This window comes from Psittacula echo (genome assembly GCF_963264785.1).
Source record: "Psittacula echo genome assembly, chromosome: 2".
Classification (NCBI taxonomy): domain Eukaryota; kingdom Metazoa; phylum Chordata; class Aves; order Psittaciformes; family Psittacidae; genus Psittacula; species Psittacula echo.
This window is the reverse complement of record NC_137737.1, coordinates 37,399,578-37,418,871: the sequence shown is the minus strand read 5'-3', so window position 1 is coordinate 37,418,871 and position 19,294 is coordinate 37,399,578. Positions and strand designations below refer to the sequence as shown.

General features: G+C 41.5%; 1 protein-coding gene across 1 annotated transcript in view; it reads left to right on the top strand.

The window, feature by feature from the left end:
- The window catches only part of ADAM22 (ADAM metallopeptidase domain 22), a gene marked incomplete at both ends in the record, with an annotated part of 132,212 nt that extends 113,690 nt beyond the window's left edge, over positions 1-18,522 (top strand). The window contains 6 exons of the mRNA XM_080611025.1: positions 2,689-2,789; positions 3,360-3,426; positions 6,553-6,663; positions 8,770-8,856; positions 17,273-17,396; positions 18,502-18,522. Coding sequence (XP_080467151.1) covers positions 2,689-2,789; positions 3,360-3,426; positions 6,553-6,663; positions 8,770-8,856; positions 17,273-17,396; positions 18,502-18,522 — 511 coding nt within the window. The remainder of the gene's footprint in view (positions 1-2,688; positions 2,790-3,359; positions 3,427-6,552; positions 6,664-8,769; positions 8,857-17,272; positions 17,397-18,501) is intronic.
- Positions 18,523-19,294: the final 772 nt, after the last annotated feature.

The window sequence follows — 19,294 nt, the reverse complement described above, 5'->3', positions numbered from 1 at the left end:
CTGCTTGAGATTTGTTTTCAAGTAGACTGTAATAATAATTGCTGGTTCAAAAAAAAAAAAAAAAAAACAACTCTGCAACTTTCTTATATACATGGTCATGTAATCAAAGAAAAGGAGCACTGTCTTGCTTCAATAATAGTTATAAAATGTTCAATATAAATGTAATTTTTCTATTTTTATGTGTCAGTGTCATTAAGTCACTGAGTTGAACTGGGTAATACTCTTGCTGTCTCACATTAAAGATGACGGTACTTGCATTTTATTCCACTTACTAGACTAATATACTAAATGGTCACCAACTGTTATCTTAGAAAATAATTCTACGAAGACTTCCTGTCGTTTTGTGCTTGCTGTTGCAAGTAACCAAGGAGGGCATTAGATTTTGCCTTTGATCAGATTTCACTAATTCTGTTATTGTTCCAGTTACTTAAAAAAAAAGGACAATATTTTAAAATGGAAAAATCATTGAAAAGCATTGAGAGTGGTTTGTAATTGCTAAGGTCGTTAGGTCACGATGCCCACAATCCCTCTGCAGTTAGAGATCCTTTAATTATGAAAATCTCCAGCTAGCACTTTAAAACAATTTACAGGAAGCACTGTGTCGTGGGAGGGATAGACAATCCTGAACTGCTTCATAAGAAAACTGCAATTCAGTTCTCAGTGCCTTACTGAGCAGTCTATAACCATAGAGCTGATGAAGCCATTTTCTTTGTTGTTATTTCAAAGAAAGTAGAGAGAAATGTATGGCAGGGATACACTTGCAGTAACATTTGCTATTTGGGTATAGCAACTTAATCTAATATGCAACTTCAGTCTATTATAATATGTTTTTAGGAAAACTGTAGCAGTGATTAATTAATGATTTCTGATTTTAAAATTCAGCTTTTTGGATGTGTGAGTGGATAAATTATTTTTTTTCAGAGAGCAAGCATTAATCTGAAATGATGCACTGTTTGTGTTGGAGAATCTTTTCTCATCTGGATAAATTTTGAGAAAAGTCTTGGGCAAGCAAATTTTCATAGCTTTGTGTAAGCAGGTTCAAATACCAGTTAGGAAAAAAAAGTTTCTTTTTCAATGAATGTCATTTAATGTGTTTCTTCTTTCATTCAGTATATGTGTTTCTTTTCATACTTCATTTCTTTCATGTGTCTCTGTTTATTATTTGTTCAGAAAAGGTAATGGTTTCTAAGGTCTGTCTGTACTAGAGAGTTTTGTTGTTCCCCGCCACCAGTTCAGGTATGTTGTGCACTGTCAAGTCTGGAAAAGTCTGACAAATACTCCATTAACATTGTGGTGGAGCTGACGTAGTCTTTCCATGCAACTCTTTGAATGCCCAAAGTGCTATTTCCTGCCTTCCAAGCTGGTTTTGATTTGCTCTGTGTGCAGATAGGGATGGTATCTCTTGCAAGATGTTAGAGTGACTGGATCATTAGCTGCCTGGGTTTCTCCATGCTGGAAGGCACTATGAAGTGTTAGCTGGTATTCAGAGGATGTTCAAGGATTAAGACACAACTTTATGATAACCCTTGCTATTATGAAGCACCAAAACCGGAATATAGCAAGGCATTTGTGAACCTGAAAACAGACCCTTAAAAAGAGAAAATGTTTAAAAAATCTGTCAGTAGATCTGTTAATTCTCAGACCTTTCATGCTGTAACTAAGTTTGAACTGATGAAACCCTGGGCTTACTTCAGTGTGGTTGTGTTTTAGCCTGGTCTTCTGGAAACTGAAGAGCATCTCTCAGATGCTTGCCCTCCAAGGAAAGCAGAGGCTGAAAAATGCAAGAGTATCCAAACTTAGAAACAACAGAAATAGTTTCTTTGAGCAAAATTTCTTTGTAATAGACATCTATTCTGACCTGTTTTCTACTTCCTCTTGTTTTCTTCTGTTTTGGAAATAATCGTAGATCTCTGACAAAGAGCTCAGCTGCAGCTCGGGTTCAACAGGAGGGAGCCTGTTGCAAAATCCCACGTGTTGGACACCACCACCACACACACCTCTAGCTCCCAGAGGGAATACAAAACGAAAGAAAAATTTAGGTTTGCACCAAGCACCTAGATATAATGGCTGGTGTTTTGGCTTTGAGTTTAGCATTAGAAATGCATAATGCAGTGACTGGCTGACAAAACATAACAACAATTCAAAATTAGCAAACATGAGTTATCCCTCCTTCACTGGAGCTACAAACTGTGGGTGGGAGGATGCTCATCACAGATTCCCAGGCCCCTGAGGCTGGTAGCAGTGGGGTGAGGGAAGCAGTCCAGGCTTTCCTACAGCAGCACAGGGAGGGAGTGGGTAGCTTGCAGGCAGGATATGCTTGACGGTGAGATAAAAAAAACTTGAGATGAGCACAGTTGGAAGAGCATTTTCCAGCTACGAACTGGGGCAGAGCTGCAAACCCAGAGGAAATCTGGTGTGTGCTGGTGTTTGTGCTTTCCACAGCAGACATGCGAGAAGGCAGTGCTGAAGCGTGGCTCTTGAACGTGGGCACACCAAGCTGCTGCAGGGACAGATGTGAGGCATAACTGCAGCATTTAACCAGAACTCCTGGAGGCTCTGCTAGTGCAGACAGACCTTAGGCTGTGTTGTGTCACCGGCCTCGGGAATGTGACCCTCTAAACCGCTGAGCTAACACTGATGTGAGACAACACCCTTAACAATAACTGCATCTGAGCCCTCCTATTCCAGGTCAAATGGATTATCTCATTCCTGGAGTGAAAGGATCCCAGACACAAAACATATTTCAGACATTTGTGAAAATGGGAGGCCTAGGAGTAATTCTTGGCAAGGTAAGTGTGAACCACTGTGCTAGCCATAGTGGAAACCAGCCTCTGCACCATTGCTGCTCTGCTGAAAGCTTAGCTGATCTTAAGACAGCATCATGCCACTTTAAAATTGTGCTGATATTAACCTGAAATGAAGATCTGGCAGCACCCTACACAAGTACTTTTTTACACAATGCTTTGTGATGTAGAAATGACATTTCTCCCATTCCTCTAGTGTGAGCTAACATGAAAAAGAGAAGGAAATCTACTCACACTCTTGCCAGCTTCTGTGATTTTGTCAGGAAGTGTTTAGTATTCTTCTCGAAGTGTAGTGATTTTCTCAAATGAAAGCTGAAATTAAGGAGTTTATTGCTCCGCACAGTTGCAGTGAAAAGTAGAGAAAGATAATCTAAGTGTCAGGTTGAGCTGTCTGAGGTAAATCAAGAGGGACTGACCTGTGACTTTTAAATGGTTAAAGCTAATGAAGTAATGACTCTTTTGCTGGGGATGCAAAAAGAATATACAGCTTGGCATGGGATGCAGGTGAGTTTCAAGTTGTTTTACTGTCTGTCTTTATCCTTTGATTTCTTTCAGGTAATATAGGAGGAAACAGAAAGAAAGTCAGAGGCAAAAGATTTAGGCCACGGTCTAATTCAACTGAGTAAGTCTGAACTTATAAAAGCAAAGCCAAAAAATAAAGTTTTCATATTTGTGTTTTGTAGAAGGAGATTAAGAGTATACTAAGTAGGTAGCTGCATTATTGCTCTGTGGCCCATTCTGTTTGATGATTGATAAATCTGGTAAATGGTTTGGTTAATGTATTTCAACCTCTTTTTATGTATTCTTTAAACATTAACTATCAATTTTCTTTTTTATGTAGGCTTCCTCCCAGTCGTTCCCATAGCAATTCCCAATGATGGTGGCAGCCTGCACCATCACTGCAGGCTTTTGTCTACAGTAAACTGCCATTGCTGAGTGTATCCTGGTTCAATACTGAATTTCTGATAACCTGTTTCCTATCATTGTCTTCACCTTGGGTTGGGCCATTGCAGAGTTAGAGATTTATGTCTCTGTGTACCTGCCTGGAGGTTTTAGGAGAGATACCAGTCTGCTTTGGGAGTACCCTGAAGTTTATCCTCGTAAGCCTGAAACAGCCAGTCTTGAATAAGCTCTGCAATAAATGGATAATGAGAGTCCTTACAAAGCAACTGATCCTCAGGCCTCTCCAGTATGACTTAGAGTTGCTTTCTTATTGATTTATTGGTTGTATTTACCAAAGAGCCCATGTGTGCAGTGTTCCCCACAGGGAAAGAGCCTGCCTTATGTACTTTAGCCTGCAGATTGAGGCTTCTTTTGTGAATGAATAGTGAATGGGTGAAGACATAGCCTCTGGGCTTGTCAAGTGCTGGCCTGCTCTTATAGCACTTATGCCACACGGGAATGACCCCTTGTTTGACTGCAGTGAGGATGACAGTGCCCTTTCCCCTTATCACTAATACTAACTTGCACCTCTAAGGGCAAATGGGCTTGATACCAACCCTGCTGGTACTAATAATGCTAACTCCTCTCTGGGCCCTGCTTTCTTCAGTTTGGGGATTTTCAGTTTGTTCTGAAACTTTTCTTCCACCTGTGGTGCACTGTCTTGAGGTGAGTAGGCTCAGAAAGGTTCATAGAAAATACCCTCTGTTACAAGTTACAGCAATAATAGTTTGATGCACATTGCAATTAAAAAATTGCATGGTCAAAATGGCAATATGGAACCAGAAATTTTAGCCCTAGATCCCTTGGAGGAATTAATGTGTCAAGTGCCCCGTGCTCTTGGTCTTTAAAAAACTTTTAAACTTTTTAAACTCTTACTGAAATGTTAATTTGCTCATTTTCTTTTCTCCTTGCATGAGACAGTTTGATGAAAGCAAATTTAGTCTGACCAAACTACCAAGAGTACAAATGAGTTGGCACATTCTTCTTTAAAAACTTGTCTTGTGCTTTCCTTAATTTTCCGATTTTATTTCTTAAACAAAATTTGTTTAAAAAGAGGTTTAAGTTAATGATATGATTATTCTGTGATTCAGCAGAGATGTACACTGAGACTGAACCCGTCCATAAAGCATGAAACCAGATCAGCTCTTTTTAGCCTAGAGCAAATGTAACTATGTGGGAAGAATATTGGTTTCCATAAAAGCAAAAAAGCCCAGTGGGCATATTGTTTCATCTGTGCTGCTCAGCTGGTATTTTATACATTTGCTCTGAGAACGTTGGAGCTCTAAACAAGTGGGTAGGCAGAGAGAATGTGAGTTGGGAATCTTTTTCCCTGTCTTTTTTTTTTCTTTTTTTCTCTTTTAAAGGTGTCCCTGAATTTTCACCCTAATTCTCTGCTTTCCTTCGTGCTGCTTGTTATGGCCTCTCAGCCCAGCAGCAGCCCTGGTGTTAGAGGGAGGCAGCATGTACTTCCCAAGGGCTGTGCAGTAGACTGTTAGGGATGAAGCACAGTGTGTGTGTTCCTGGGAGAGGCCTGTCAGGCAGGAAAATGCTCTGTCTCCTGATGGGGTCTATCGTGGACTGCATGGGACCACATGACTTGTCTGAATCTCCTTGGCAAGAGAGAGCTCCCACTGAATGATCCGTGTGCATGTCAGTTTGGTGGGGAATGGAGAATATTGCCGAGGGCACAGTGTGGCCCTTGTTAGAGGGATAACTGCCTTTGTGAGCGGAGAAAATTGACTGAGAACGATCTAACTGTGGCCAGCATTTACTCTTTTAGGAAAACAAAAAGAATGCTGGCTGCTTTGAGGATGCCTCAGAATACATGGAGGCTTTTTCCAGACAAACTTGCCTTCTTACCTTCTCTGTGAAGCACAGGAGAATATTGAAATCTGTTCTGAAACTGTGGATGGGATTTGGAAAGTCCAACTGTGTTACAGCCCCTGGGAGTCCAATGAAGCATACCCGTTGAGATGGAAGAAAAGGGGTAACACGGTTGGAGACAGTGTAGTTAGCCACTAGAAAATGGGGATCACTTGTGCCATACCTTGTGCTGAATTAATTTTTGTAAGAAGGTGTGCACTAGTACAGTTGCCTACAAAATTATTTGACATATGCATGAGTCTGCAGTAACTGCACATATTATGCACAAGATTTTTTGTTTTATACAGTCAAGCACCAGATAGAGACTCGTGCCATTAATCATTTAAGCAAAATTTCTGAAGTACTGAGCAAGGTGTGAGCCCTGCAGCCCTCACAAGCAGCACTGACAGGAGGGGTGCAAGCACGTTGGGCAGTTTCTGAAAAAGGGACAGCTCATACATCTGTGCAACCCCTTGTCCCTAAGAGGTACATGAACAAGTCTTCTGCTAAGGATGTAGCTCTATGGAGACTGCTAAAGCTCTTTTGGGATGTTTTTAATTGTTTCTACATGCTTCAAGACAAAATTAGTTTTCTTCACTAAAGGCAGACGGTTCAGTTCACACAGAAGGAATGCCAACAGGCCGAACGTTTCTGCAGGTTTTTCAGAAGCAGGGTTGATGAAATGGCCTGATAAAACAGGCTTTCTATTAAAATCAATTAGACGTATCCAGGAATGATAATGAGAGTTTTCTGAATAAGCTGACAGTTTAACTGGGAACTTGTGTTTTAAAACAAGTCCCAGGGAACATGCGTTTTGCCAAATAGCGGTTCTGACCTTTGTTAATTTGCACTGCTTTTGCTATGAGCATTTGTCTTCCTCGTTGTAATAACTGATACAAACATCTTTGGCTTAGACTTTCTATTATATATTGTCTTTTTGCAGCAGGGTAACCCATGCATCTGAGCCTGGGCTTTCTCTCGCCCACCAAATCCCGGCCCAAGGCATAAGCCCAGGGGGTTCTGATCACCCCCAAACAGGGAGTCGGGATCACAGGTCAGTCTCACCTGCCCCTGCATTCTGGGCTGTCATTTTATCCTGTGAAAAGTCCCTTCCCTCAGTATACAATAGTTTCACTGTGGCAAAACACCGTGACTGCTTGGAGGTGCTCCTGCTGATGCAGCGCTAGCTAACCTTCCTCCTTGCCAGCCTGAGGAGTATGATACTCTTGAGCCCAGGTCTTTTGCCTTGTTGCATGTTGCGCTACAAGCCAAATGGAGCTGTTGGTTTAGCTGTAGGCTTACATGTAAGGACACCTATGTTTTGAAGTGAAATTTCTGCCAGAAAATGTGCATTCTGGCCACCACTAATAAATATGTGGCCAGGAAAATCAGCCTGAAAGCTTTCTAATGGTCTCACGTAGTGGTCTGCAGTAACTGGAGTTTAACTTTTCTGCAACATGAGTTGGTGAATGACGGTCTGTAATACAGCCTGACCGAGGAAACCCTGCAACATGATTGTGCAACAACTGCATGCTTTGATACATTACACTTTGTTTTCTAACACAGGAAGACAGATCGGGAGTGTTTCATGGTTACCAAAAGACCCTTTCAAATATGCAAAAGCAAGTCAAAAGTACTGCAGCGAGTACTAGAAAATGTGTAGTCACACCTACAATTAAAGCTAAAACAGAAGTTTATTAGTTCCTGGTGATGCTGGCATCAGCCTCTTGCTTCACTTGTGGTTTCATCATTGCTGCGCTACCACTTTTGACATCTTCTTTCCCTGAAAGCCCAAGCTGGAAAGCATAAAGCACTCCTGATTCCTGATAAATAAGCAAGCTGAGGAGGCTACTTAGAAGCACTTGTGGCTGAGGGCGAGTACTTTCTGAGAGCTGTGGCTGTGCTTGCACGGGGCGGGGAGGAGAAGTTCCAGAGCAAAAAAGGAGCAAAAGAAGTGGAAAAAGTGCTGCCACTTTTGTTGTCAATGTGGTTTGAAATATGGTAGGGGCTGGACAACATGATCTGGCCCAACTTTATTTCATCTGAGCAGTCCCTTGCGAGGCCTGTGCCCATGTGTGAGGTCATTGGAGTCACTCTCCTAAACAAGGGTGGTGAGAACTGGCCCGGAAATACCGAAAATAACTTAAGGAGGAATTGTCTTTCTTTTTTTTGACTTGGTTACGATATGTTTCCTATTTCAGAGTGTGCTAATCTCTATTATATAATTATGATTATCACAAATAATTGTTAAATTGTTGCCATTCTTATGCAACAAAAGCTGACTTTAAATTGGACCCGGGAGACACCTGTTTCTACATTGCCCTTCTTTCTTAACATGACAGAAGGGGAGAAATTTGCTAATCTTGTTATTGAGAGCTAAGAAGAAACCAGTTACAAAAGAATTTTCTTCTTCGCTATTAGTATTACTGTCAGATAATTGAACACCGTCTTTATATCATAGTTTTCATGTAACTGGGAATGTAGCTCAGACTTTTTACCTGAAAAGTGTGATTTTGGTATTAATCTTGCTTCTGTAAAATATGAGATAACGCTGCAGCCCACCTCCATTAAAGCTTCTTGTGGTCCTGTACCAAGTTAAATGATCATTGAAAAATCAGAAGGTTATTTGCACGTAAGTGTAAAAATTGCCACTGTAGTGTCCAACAGTTAAAGCCTTTTAACACACTGAGGCTAAAATTCATTCCTGTAGAAAGGGCCAAGCCAAAGTTTCTGTTCTCATTTAGCTGTGATCTTGCAATTTATTCTAGATGGGTGCAAATGTGTGTCTTCAACAAGCAAACAGCAGGATTGGAGTTAAAATGCCCCTTCATCCTTATTCTGAGATCATGAGAGGAGTTAAAATCATGATCTTAATGCTGGCCCTCTGCATAGGAGTGAATTTTACCCTTAAGACATGAAATGAATGATGTATCCCAAAAAGTTTCCAGATTAATCAAAGATATGAGCCTTGTTGTAGGTCAGATTTTCTCATGCAGTTGTACACGTTGCCTAGTCCTCACCCAGCATCCATACTGATTTATTTGCCATATTCACTTGCATTTTGGGGATGAAGACATCCTTGCTAAGCTTGTGCTGTGTGTTCTCAGATTTTCTATTCTTGTTCTTCTGCTTTCTCTGTTCCTTCCATTGCTTTCTGCAGGTATTTAAACCCATGGTTCAAAAGAGAATATAATGTAGCTAAGTGGGTAGAAGATGTGAATAAAAACACAGAAGGACCATACTTTAGGTATTTTGTAAATTAATTCTATATAATTTTTAAGAGCTGTTCCAGCATATACAAATATCTTGAGACTCCTACCTTGTATAAATCAATACAAGTTACTGTAGGTGCAAAGGGCCCCTCTTCTTTTGCTGCATTTTGATGTCTGTTTTTGGCTTCATGTGCAATTTACAATTCTTTTTCTGAATGTTTTTATGAAGCCATTGAAAAGGGTGTGTGTAGTGCATGCGTTCCCACCATCATCTAGAGCTTGTAGTAGCTTTCTCATCATTTTATGCCAAGTAGTGTTTTATGGGCATGAGACATATTTATCACTAATAAAGTAGTATTAAATAGAATGTAATTTACTAAAGCAAATGGTTTCATAATACACTGACTCTACCCACTGTCTTATATAGTGCATACTAAAATTTAAATGAAAAAAGAATAAAAAGTAGTGGTATTTTACCCTCAGCCTGCAATGAAATAATTTATATATTGTAATTGGAAAACTAAATGTATGAGAATATACTCTGTGCTCTATTTATTGAACCATCAATGAATCTGTTACAAGTGAGCGTAGGGTTCACCAAAAATGTCACTTGTTTTTGAAAGGGGAATGTGTGTATTATTTGATACATTCCAAGTTAAAGAGAGGAAGCATGATGAGGCTGGCCTCCTTATTAGACATGAAGCAGGAGACTGAGAACATTTTAGTAGATTCCCAAAAGACACAATCCCACAGCTGAGACAGAAGTTTGCATCAGCAGAAAAAATCAGCGAGCATGGGAGAGAATGGGAGACAATTTATGACAAATACTATAAAATGTCCAGTGTGCATCTGGGAAAAAAAACACATGATGGAGTTGTATCGCAAGATGCTAATGAAACACTTCTATTCCAATAGTAACACTGGCAGGTATTACAGAAGGAGGGAATTTAGCAATTTTTAGATTTAAAAGTATCCCAAAGTCTTGAAAGAGCATAAAGATGTCACTTGTTAAACCATTTGTGTTTGTTTTCAAGAACTCTTAAATCACAAAGTAAGTTGCAGAAAGGCTTTCTGATGAACAAACAGGACAAATGAGGTAAATTTAAGCCTGTCAGTCCCTATCTCATTCCTGAACAAGGAGTGAACATCCCTGATATGAGAATCCAAGGCTTACAGGAAGTTGTGATTGTGCCAGCCAGCATCGAGCAGGTCTCTCTCTGTTGGTGCTTGGACATTCAGGCAGGGCGATGTGAGTCCAGTAGTGTTACCATTGCTGGTTTTATCGTTGGGATACAGGGTCCAGTTTTGGTGTCTGCAGTTCAACAAGCGTGTTCAAAAAACAGGAAGATTTAGGCTCTGAAACACCTTTGAAGGGAATGCAGGGCCTCAAGCTGTTCTGTTTAATGGAGCAGCTAAATGCTTACCTGATAATAAAATCCACATAGCTGCATATGGAGCAAAATCTTTGTGGGAAGTCCTTTAGACTAGCAGACCAAGACTGATAATGGCCAGAAGTCAGTGGAAGGTGAAATTAGGCAATCTCACAGTGGAACTGAGGTGTGTTTTTATTTGCAAACCTTTTCCTAAAAATACCCTCTTGAACTTTGTTTTTTGGGCAAGGCCATCCGTCACCCACCATAACCTAACCCCATAGCTGTCTTTCAGGTTGTTTGTATCAGAAACCCTCTGGTTGCAATAAGCAAAGGCATTGATGAAATATGAAGATACCATCAGTTTAAGATATGTTACTTGAAATGGTTTAGTTAAACAGGTTTAAATTCCTGTGTGGATACTCTTGATTTGGTTTTTGTCTTTTAATATCAGTATATCTTGATTTAGTAACTAGATTAAATTGATGGAGTGTGCCCTGCCTCTGAGGGCTTTCAGCTCTTGCACTGAATGAGTCACATTTCTAATTATATTTGAGATAAACGAAGTGGTTTTTTGCATGTAGATGAAGATTTAGCTGACCCATGTGAATTTTAAGGGCTGTATATCGGCAGAGATGAAACATAAATTAAAAATTTTACTCCATAGAAACTTTCTAATCACTGCCTGCAGCATTAGCTTTAGAAATGAGAAAGAAACCAGAATAAATTTAGAAACCTGTATATGTAAACTAATTGAGGTAACCACGGGGAAGTGTTCTGCAGGCACATTTATGGAAGGCAAAGGATTGAATCTTCTCCTGGGATGAGTTGCCATGGGCTTAAAGGAGGTTGAACTGAACAATTTCTCCCCAAAACTGGGGTACCATTTTGGTTAATCTGTCATGGACAGGAAAGCATTGTTCCCAAGAATGGTGTGTCTGAACATCATATGGAGGGTTTGTGAAGTGATTCACAAGCAAAACAAGACAAATCCTGTTTGATAAATCCAGACTGAAGTCAGACTGCAGCTGATACTACATTTGAAGAATCATAGCCAAGGATAATACATTCACACCAGATAGTTAGCTGAGTAGTAGTTTTGTTGCTGATCTTCTTTGATTTCTCTGTTCTTTTCAAGACATCCTGAAAGTAGCACTGCTGTTTTGCTTGTCTCTCTGTAGTTTTAGGAATAATGGGTTGATGACTGGTGCTGTTGCAGGTAGACTTGAAGTAGAATCGGGAAAAATGACAACACTTCCTACAATTCCAAGGAACATTACAGTTTTTTAGAAAATAGAGATATTAGTCATCACAAAGACTTGCTCCATCAGCTTAGAAAAGCATCTGTATAAACCCAGCCTTGTACACCTGGTGTCCTAGTTATTTTTTTTTTTTTGTCTACAAGTCTAGTGGGTATTTCTGTATAATTACTTTTTATTAATGATAGTAATAATAGTAGCTGGTGTCCCTGGCACCACAAGGCTCCCAGCTGTGGGATTCCCTTCTGTAAAAAAAATGAGATCTGTAAAGAAAAATCTCATCTTCCTGCTCAAAGTCTAGGCTAGATTTTAATTTTACATGCCAGGCCATAGCTGTGTAACCACAGCAATAAACCCAGTTAGGAAGCCTTGCCCGTATTTTGGCTTTGCTGCAAGGGGCACTGTTCTACCAGTGTGACACTATTGCTTGTTTTTGTTACTGTCAATCACAGCGGCTGCTGCACAGATTGGCCTTGTGAAATGTGGTTATGGATTACTTGAAATCCTTACTGAATCTCGAAAGACTCAGGAACCGCAATTGTATCAGAAAATAAACTGTCAAAATCCCCAAATGTGCTATTTCCATAGGCAGTTACAGACAAAAAAAAGTCTAGAAGGCACCTTCTGAAGCACTGAGCTGCCTACATTTGATTTAATGCAAATATTTACAGAAACTGAGCTTCTGTAGGAGTTAAGTATAAAAATAGTTTACCAAGAAAACAGGCTTTTTAGGTGGATACACAGGACACATACCCAGAAAGAAAATGGCAGTCCCGTATCAGAAGGGCACTGCCAGCGGGCATGGAACTCAGGAAACAAGAGGCTGTCATTTTCCTCCTGTTTTTAATGTGCCTTGGTCTTCTTGCTGTCTTCTTCCTCTATTTCTTGTCAGCTGATGGTCAGGCAGAGTTGGCTCTGCTGCTCTGCCAGGTCTGTTGCCTTCTGCGAGCATGCAGCTGAGGCCAGAGCTGTGACCAGCCATTAGTTCCCGGCTCTCCCTGAAGCAGCTTTAGACTGTGCTTAAAGAAAAAGTTTTCCCTATTACAACCAAAGCGAAACATTTGCTTTATTAGACAATGGAAATGGTGTCTATTGATGTCAAAAGGGTCAGGATTTCGTTTCAAGAGTTAGGGAGAATAATTCCGGAGAGCATGTGAATGCTTGCTTCTGGGGCCTTGCTGTGCTGTGCTTAAAGTGGACAGCTCAGGCCACAGCCTTTGCCTCTTCTGCAGACCCCAGGAGCCGAGCCTCCCCTCTGCTGCTGCACTTTCTGAGGAAATCTGCACATCTCTGGTTTTTAAAAGGAACGGTGTTTAAAATGTTAAAATGCTTGGCCACATCTAACTTGCAGATCCCAACTTTCTAACGTAGGATAATTTAGGCTGATGATGTCCTACAAAGAGCTGAACCCACGGCAAGAAAGGATAGGTTGAGTTGGTAGTATTTACATTTGGGCTTGAAATGCTTTCATCAGGTTGAATGTTAATTGCATTTCATTAAATTATTTCAGTCTACAAAACAGAATCAAGCATAGCTTATGAACAGTTCAGATCTGTCAGGGCCACCTGCATTTGGTACAGCTAAAATGACACTCGAAGTCATAAGATGTTCAGTTGTGTGACCAAGTGACACATTGCACACCATCTCTTGTGGGCCAGCACTCTCCCCATTCAGGTGAGGAGAAGACCAAGCAGGCAGGCTCCTGGCTGCAGGACAGTGCGTGCAGACCTTCTGCCGCTGCCGCGCTATTTTGTTGTGGATCACAGGTCTTCCCACACTCCTAGTTTCAACTTGCAGGACAGAAGATGGACATGAAGTGGCCCCTACCTCTTGCTTTGTGGTCAGAAATGAGAATTCTTGCAGCGCATTGAGGTGCATGGCTTCATTTGGGGTTGGCAGTGAAACCCCTGGATCTGTGTTGTGCCACGTATAAAGCAGAATGAAGTTTTTGTTTCTTGTATAGATTTCAGCTGGAAGCAGCATTTGGCATGAAAGCTAATGGATTTGATAGCAGGAGAACTATAACCCCAGTGAAAGCTTAAATGGATCCCACCCTTGACCAAAACTGCAACGTTTTGCCTCCCTTTAACCCCAGCATTACCTGCAAGTGTCCCTTGAATGCTGTCCTTTTTCCATCCTGTAAATGAGAAAGGTCATGTCTGGCTCTTTCTCATTTAAGGTATATGTAAATCTGGGATACACAGCACATACACAATTGCAGGGCATAACCTGAAAGGTGATCAACCACCTCAAACAACTACACTTACGACAGATGTGTGAGCTTAGTTTTCACAGTCTCACTAGGTGGCACCAAAGATGACAAAAACCAGCATATAACTGTGTAGCAGAAATAAGTGGCAAGGCCCTGTGAGGGGAGGGCAAGGTCACTTCTATAAGTGTGCAACTGCATTCTCAAATGTATTTGGCTGTAGCTTTGCATGTGCAGGTGAGCAGCAATGTGCCTACCGAGTTAGGTGTGCAAACCGTAGGTGAGCAGGCAATGCGAAGGGGTGTTGAGAAAAAGGAAATGTAGGCAATTACACTGGAGGTTCTGGGCGTCAAAATCTTTTGAGAAGGCAGTGTGTGTTTGAGTTATGGTACGAAGCTGCCTGGCTAAAGGCTCAGCTAGGGATCCTGGTCAGATGACTTGCTGTGTGGGGAAAATATTCAAGATGCCCCATCCTTGGGGGTATTGCTGCTTCCAGGATCACCTATGCAGGCTGATGGACAGGTAGATTGGCCATGGCTTTCCTTGTCATCATGTGTTTCTCTTGCGGTGCCTAAAATAACCCCTCATGGGAAGAGCCTGTGGCCTGCAGGAGGTGATGTTGTGCCTGGTTGTGGCCCAAAGGATGGAAGATGCCTTCATTTTTTGTGCCACCTCCTGGCTGTCATGTGTGTATAAGCAGTTTTCTGATAGGGCTTGCCAAGTCAGATCTAACACTCCCAGTGTTCCTTGCTTATAATCTCCATGTGCATTGTTCTAAATTTAAACGTGAAGATTTTAAATTCTGCTGCAGCTATGGGACAAAAATTAATGAATAATTGGATTACTCATAATATGTAAAATCTGCTCCTCTTATCTTGCTCCCTTCCTCTTCCCCTTATTTTTTTCCCCTTCTAGATCTACTAATAGTTTATTAGAGGTCTTTATTAGTCCAAGTGTGAGCAGAGATGAGAGCACTTGTACAGGTAGTGAGCTGCAGGGCACTGCTGAGGACCTTTCCCTGGATTTTTTATTTATTTTAAATAACTTGTTTTCTTGCACGTGCAGTTTGGTGCCCAGGTCTGTGATGCTGGATATCTGAAAACCTTGTTTTACACTGCAGTAGCTGTTTGAAATTTTCTCCCTGAAAACATTCATGTATGTCCAATTCATCTTAATGGGCGATCAAAGTGCATGTGCTCAAGATGTGCTCTTCCATGTTTGGGTAATTGTAGCAACCTTAATTTTTTAAGTGCTGTTGAACTTAGGGGTTACCTACCGTATGAGGCATTAGAGCATCATGAGCTAGGTTAGAGAGCTCTCACCATGTGATTTCCATTGACACCTTGGTGCTCATGGCTGCCTTTAATCATTGTTTGTATGGGAGACAAGAGACTGTGCTGTTTTAGGGAGTTAGACACAACAAAATCGTATACTACTCCAAAATAAAATAATAATTATTTAAAGGTAAATAAATTTCACTTAATACTAGAGATACAAAACATTTCGAGACACAAAAGAGTACCTGCCTTCTCTGTAATCCTCTGTAGTGGAAGGACCTGATCCTTTAAATCCTAATGCCAGCGAAGTGGGACTGTGTGCCAAGGGTGGCTCCTGTGGCTCCTTGGTATCAGTGATGTTTTGGAGTTTAACCATGCCAAGTGCAAGGTCCTACACCTGGGTTGGAGCCATCCCAGGCACAGCTACGGGTTGGGCAAAGAAGAGATTCAAAGCAGCCCTGTGGAGAAGGACGTTGGTCAATGAGAAAATGAACATGAGCTGGCTTCAGTGTGCGCTCGCAGCCCAGAAAGCCAACCGTATCCTGGGCTGCATCAAAAGGAGCATGACCAGCAGGTTGAAGGAGGTGATCCTGCCCCTCTACTCTGCTCTCGGGAGACCTCACTTGGAGTATTGTGTGCAGTTCTGGTGTCCTCAACATAAAAAGGACATGGAACTGTTGGAACAAATCCATAGGAGGGCCACGAGGATGATCAGGGGACTGGAGCACCTCCCGTAGGTAGATAGGCTGAGAAAGTTGGGGCTATTCAGCCTGGAGAAGAGAAGGCTGCGTGGAGACCTCATAGCAGCCTTCCAGTATCTGAAGGGGGCCTACAAGGATGCTGGGGATGGACTCTTCATCAGGGACTGTAGTGACAGGACAAGGGGCAATGGGTTAAAACTTAAACAGGGGAAGTTTAGATTGGATATAAGGAAGAAATTCTTTACTGTGAGGGTGGTGAGGCACTGGAATGGGTTGCCCAGGGAAGCTGTGAATGCTCCATCCCTGGTGGTGTTCAAGGCCAGGTTGGACAGAGCCTTGAGTGACATGGTTTAGTGTGAGGTGTGCCTGCCTGTGGCAGGGCGGTTGGAACTAGATGATCTTAAGGTCCTTTCCAACCCTAACTATTCTATGATTCTGTGTTGGCAATGGTGCTCATCACTGGCATCTAAAGCTTCACAACACGCAGCCCCTGCTGCCTTTGAGGGGCTTGGAAGACCTGTTTGTAGAAATCGAGGGAAACCTTCCGTCTTCAGGGATGTGTTAAGATCAGAAGGTGGTAGGTAGCAGTGCTCAGGGAGGGTCTGGAGGATGTGCCTGCACTAGTGGGAGGCCTCATTAGAAAAATGCCCTCAGTCTACAAAACATAACGAGAAGGCCAGAGTAGCTCAGTTTTATTTGACGCTTTTTTTCCCTTTTATTTTGCCCAGGTTTAGAGCCTGATAGGAGCCTCTCAAGTGGGAAAAGTGCAGAATCTCAAAACAGAAGCACAAGAGTTTTTCCTTACCTAGACAGTAAATGAATAAATAATAAATAAAATTTCAGTCAATAATGTGCTTCTGCCGTATTGACATGAAAAGAATGCCTTTCATGTGATACAAACATTTACTTGCTCCTGCTTACTCTACTCACCTTGTACAGAAATGCTGATTGCCATTGACTAATCAGTCCATTTTTGTATATTCTCATCAGACTCTTTCTTTGGCTGGAACAATATGCACTGTATGATGCTTGCATGTATGATAATTGTTATTAGCACTTTGTATATGCCTTTGTTACTTCACAACTAACAGTTTGGCCTCTGAGTGCATGCATTTGTGTAAATGTGTTATTAAATAAAATATTTATTTCTATCAGTATAGGAGATGTGTAAGATATGCATAAAGACACTAATAATTGCCATTTAGTCACTGGCAGAAGACATTGTTCAGCTTGTATTTATACAATTACTGTTTCTATTTAGGCTTCATAGTGCCATGTCTGTCTTTTAGTTCCGTATTTATTCAATTGCAGATTTGGTTTGTTAATTTTATAATGATTAATTACAGTACCATATAAAACATTTTAAGAAATTGGTTTCGTTATGCAATACAACTCTAATACAAAGTAGGAAATTTTATTTTTTCTTCCAGTGTTCCTGTAAGCTATAGATACCATTATTTGTATTATGAAATTATTAGACTACTGATCAAACAAAAAACTTTATCCCCCTCAATATTGACCTAAATAATAAGCTGTATACTTGGTTCTGAACCAAGCTTCAGAGTAATGGCAGTTGCTGTTGCAGTGCTAGAACCCGAAGACATCACATTTATTTTGTGTGTTTCAACATCTCAGGACACTGTCTCCTGCAAAGTCTCCATCTTCGTCCACTGGATCTATTGCTTCCAGCAGAAAATACCCTTACCCAATGCCACCTCTTCCTGACGAGGAGAAAAAAGCCAACAGGCAAAGTGCCAGGGTATGTGTCCCTCTTCTCTGCGTTTCATCAGTGACTTAATTTACTGGTAGTTTTTCAGAAGGAAAGTGTGGCAGATCCGCATCTTTGACTGACAGTGAGAGGCATTTTCTTCTCACCTGTGACTCCAGAGGCTGCTGAAGGCTGAGCCTCTGGCAGTGATTAGGGCAGCCTCAGTGGCTGTACTTACAAATACCTGTTCAGGCTGCTGTTAAACATGGCCTGAAGCCCAGATTTCACTAGTTTTCTTATTTCGAGAAAAGCGTGCCTGGGGCAGCCCTGGAGCAGGCAGTGCTTCTGACTCTCCTCCTGGGGAGGGGCTGATGCTGCCAGCAACTCTCATTCAAGGTGGTGGATAGCTGCTTTCCGGCTTCAATGAAAGGTGTCAAAGTTCCAGTTAAGGAGGATGTGGAGGGCTTGCATCAGCCCCTTGCAGACTTGGAGAGGCTTTGCTGCTTTTTGACCTGAGCCCACTATAGCTGCCCAGGGTGAGCAGGAACCACTGGAACATGCGATGGATAGCGATGCTCCACACAGAGAGATTTCCAGCTGCTGCCAAAAGGCAGCACTAGCTGTTGCTTCCTTTGTGCCAATTCAGATACAGCAGATATTTGAATAAGCAACTGCCCTCTCTCCCCGTCCCTAAAATTTACTTTAGGACCTTTACTTGTGATAGCTTTAGTTCATGTTCTTGATGCAGACAAGATTCACATCACTGCTCTGTCCTTTTTGTAAAGACAAATAGAGTCTGCTGAGGGAATCGGCAAGCTGCTGCCCCCATTTCTATTTGGGACACTTTCTGAGAGTGGGAGATTCTCTCTACACTAATATTAGTTAGCATAATTGTAGGGTAAAAGCTGTCATCAAATTTGATGCTACAACGATTCCTTCAAACTGTGGACATTACCTGTGCGGACTGCAAATCATGCTGAAATGCTGAAATGACTTTGTGGTCTGAACAGATACCCACCAGAGACTGGGAGCATAGCCCTGGTGACCCAAGTGATGTAGATGCAGTTCCCCAAACAAGCTTCTCATAGTGTTTGGATAACAGCCTGGTTTGTCTTGGTGTTCAGTGTGTGTTTGTATTCCTTTTCCCCCTCTCCAGCTATGGGAGACGTCCATTTAGCTGCACTGTACTCCTGGGGTGACATCAGAACTGTTTACTTCGAATTTTATAGAAACTCAGCATCACTGAGTCATTGCACATTCATCTGCTCTTCAGTCAATTCAAAAGCTCAACAGAGATGCCCGTGATCAGAGTGAGAACCTCCTCTCATCTGGAAGGAAAAAAAAGCCGCTTTTTAATTTTTATTTCTTTCCTTTTTGTTGACTGGTGTTTATGGATTTGATGAACAACAACCAAAATCAGAACAATTAACACGGGATAATAGCCCGGATGTGACAAGGCTGTTCTGCAGGATGACAGATCCAGTTACCTAGAATGCCAGCTGCAGTCTGTGCGCCAGCCCCACCTAATCTCTGGTTTATTGCCGTCCCGAGTCAGACCACAGTGGAGCCAGGAACGCCCCCCGCTGGAGGGCCCAGCCGATGCAAACTTGTACGCCGTATGCATGAACCTTGTGTTCTTTACTTTCCACACGTAAGGGATAAACAACATACTGTAGTAGAAATTAGCATGCAGGAATAAGAAATATAGTTTTTTTTTTGTGACAGGATTTCAAGCTTTGAAAGGCAACTATTTGATGCAAATGTCAAACAAACAAGGATTATATCTGGGTTTTTTTACTTTACATGTTTATAATCTCCGTATACAGATTGTATATATGTAAACATTTGATAATGTCAAAAATAGCTGTTATATACATAAGTGTATTTTGCCAAATGCCTGAAGAAACAGTCATGACTAACAGCATCACACTTCAGATTTTCTAGTATTA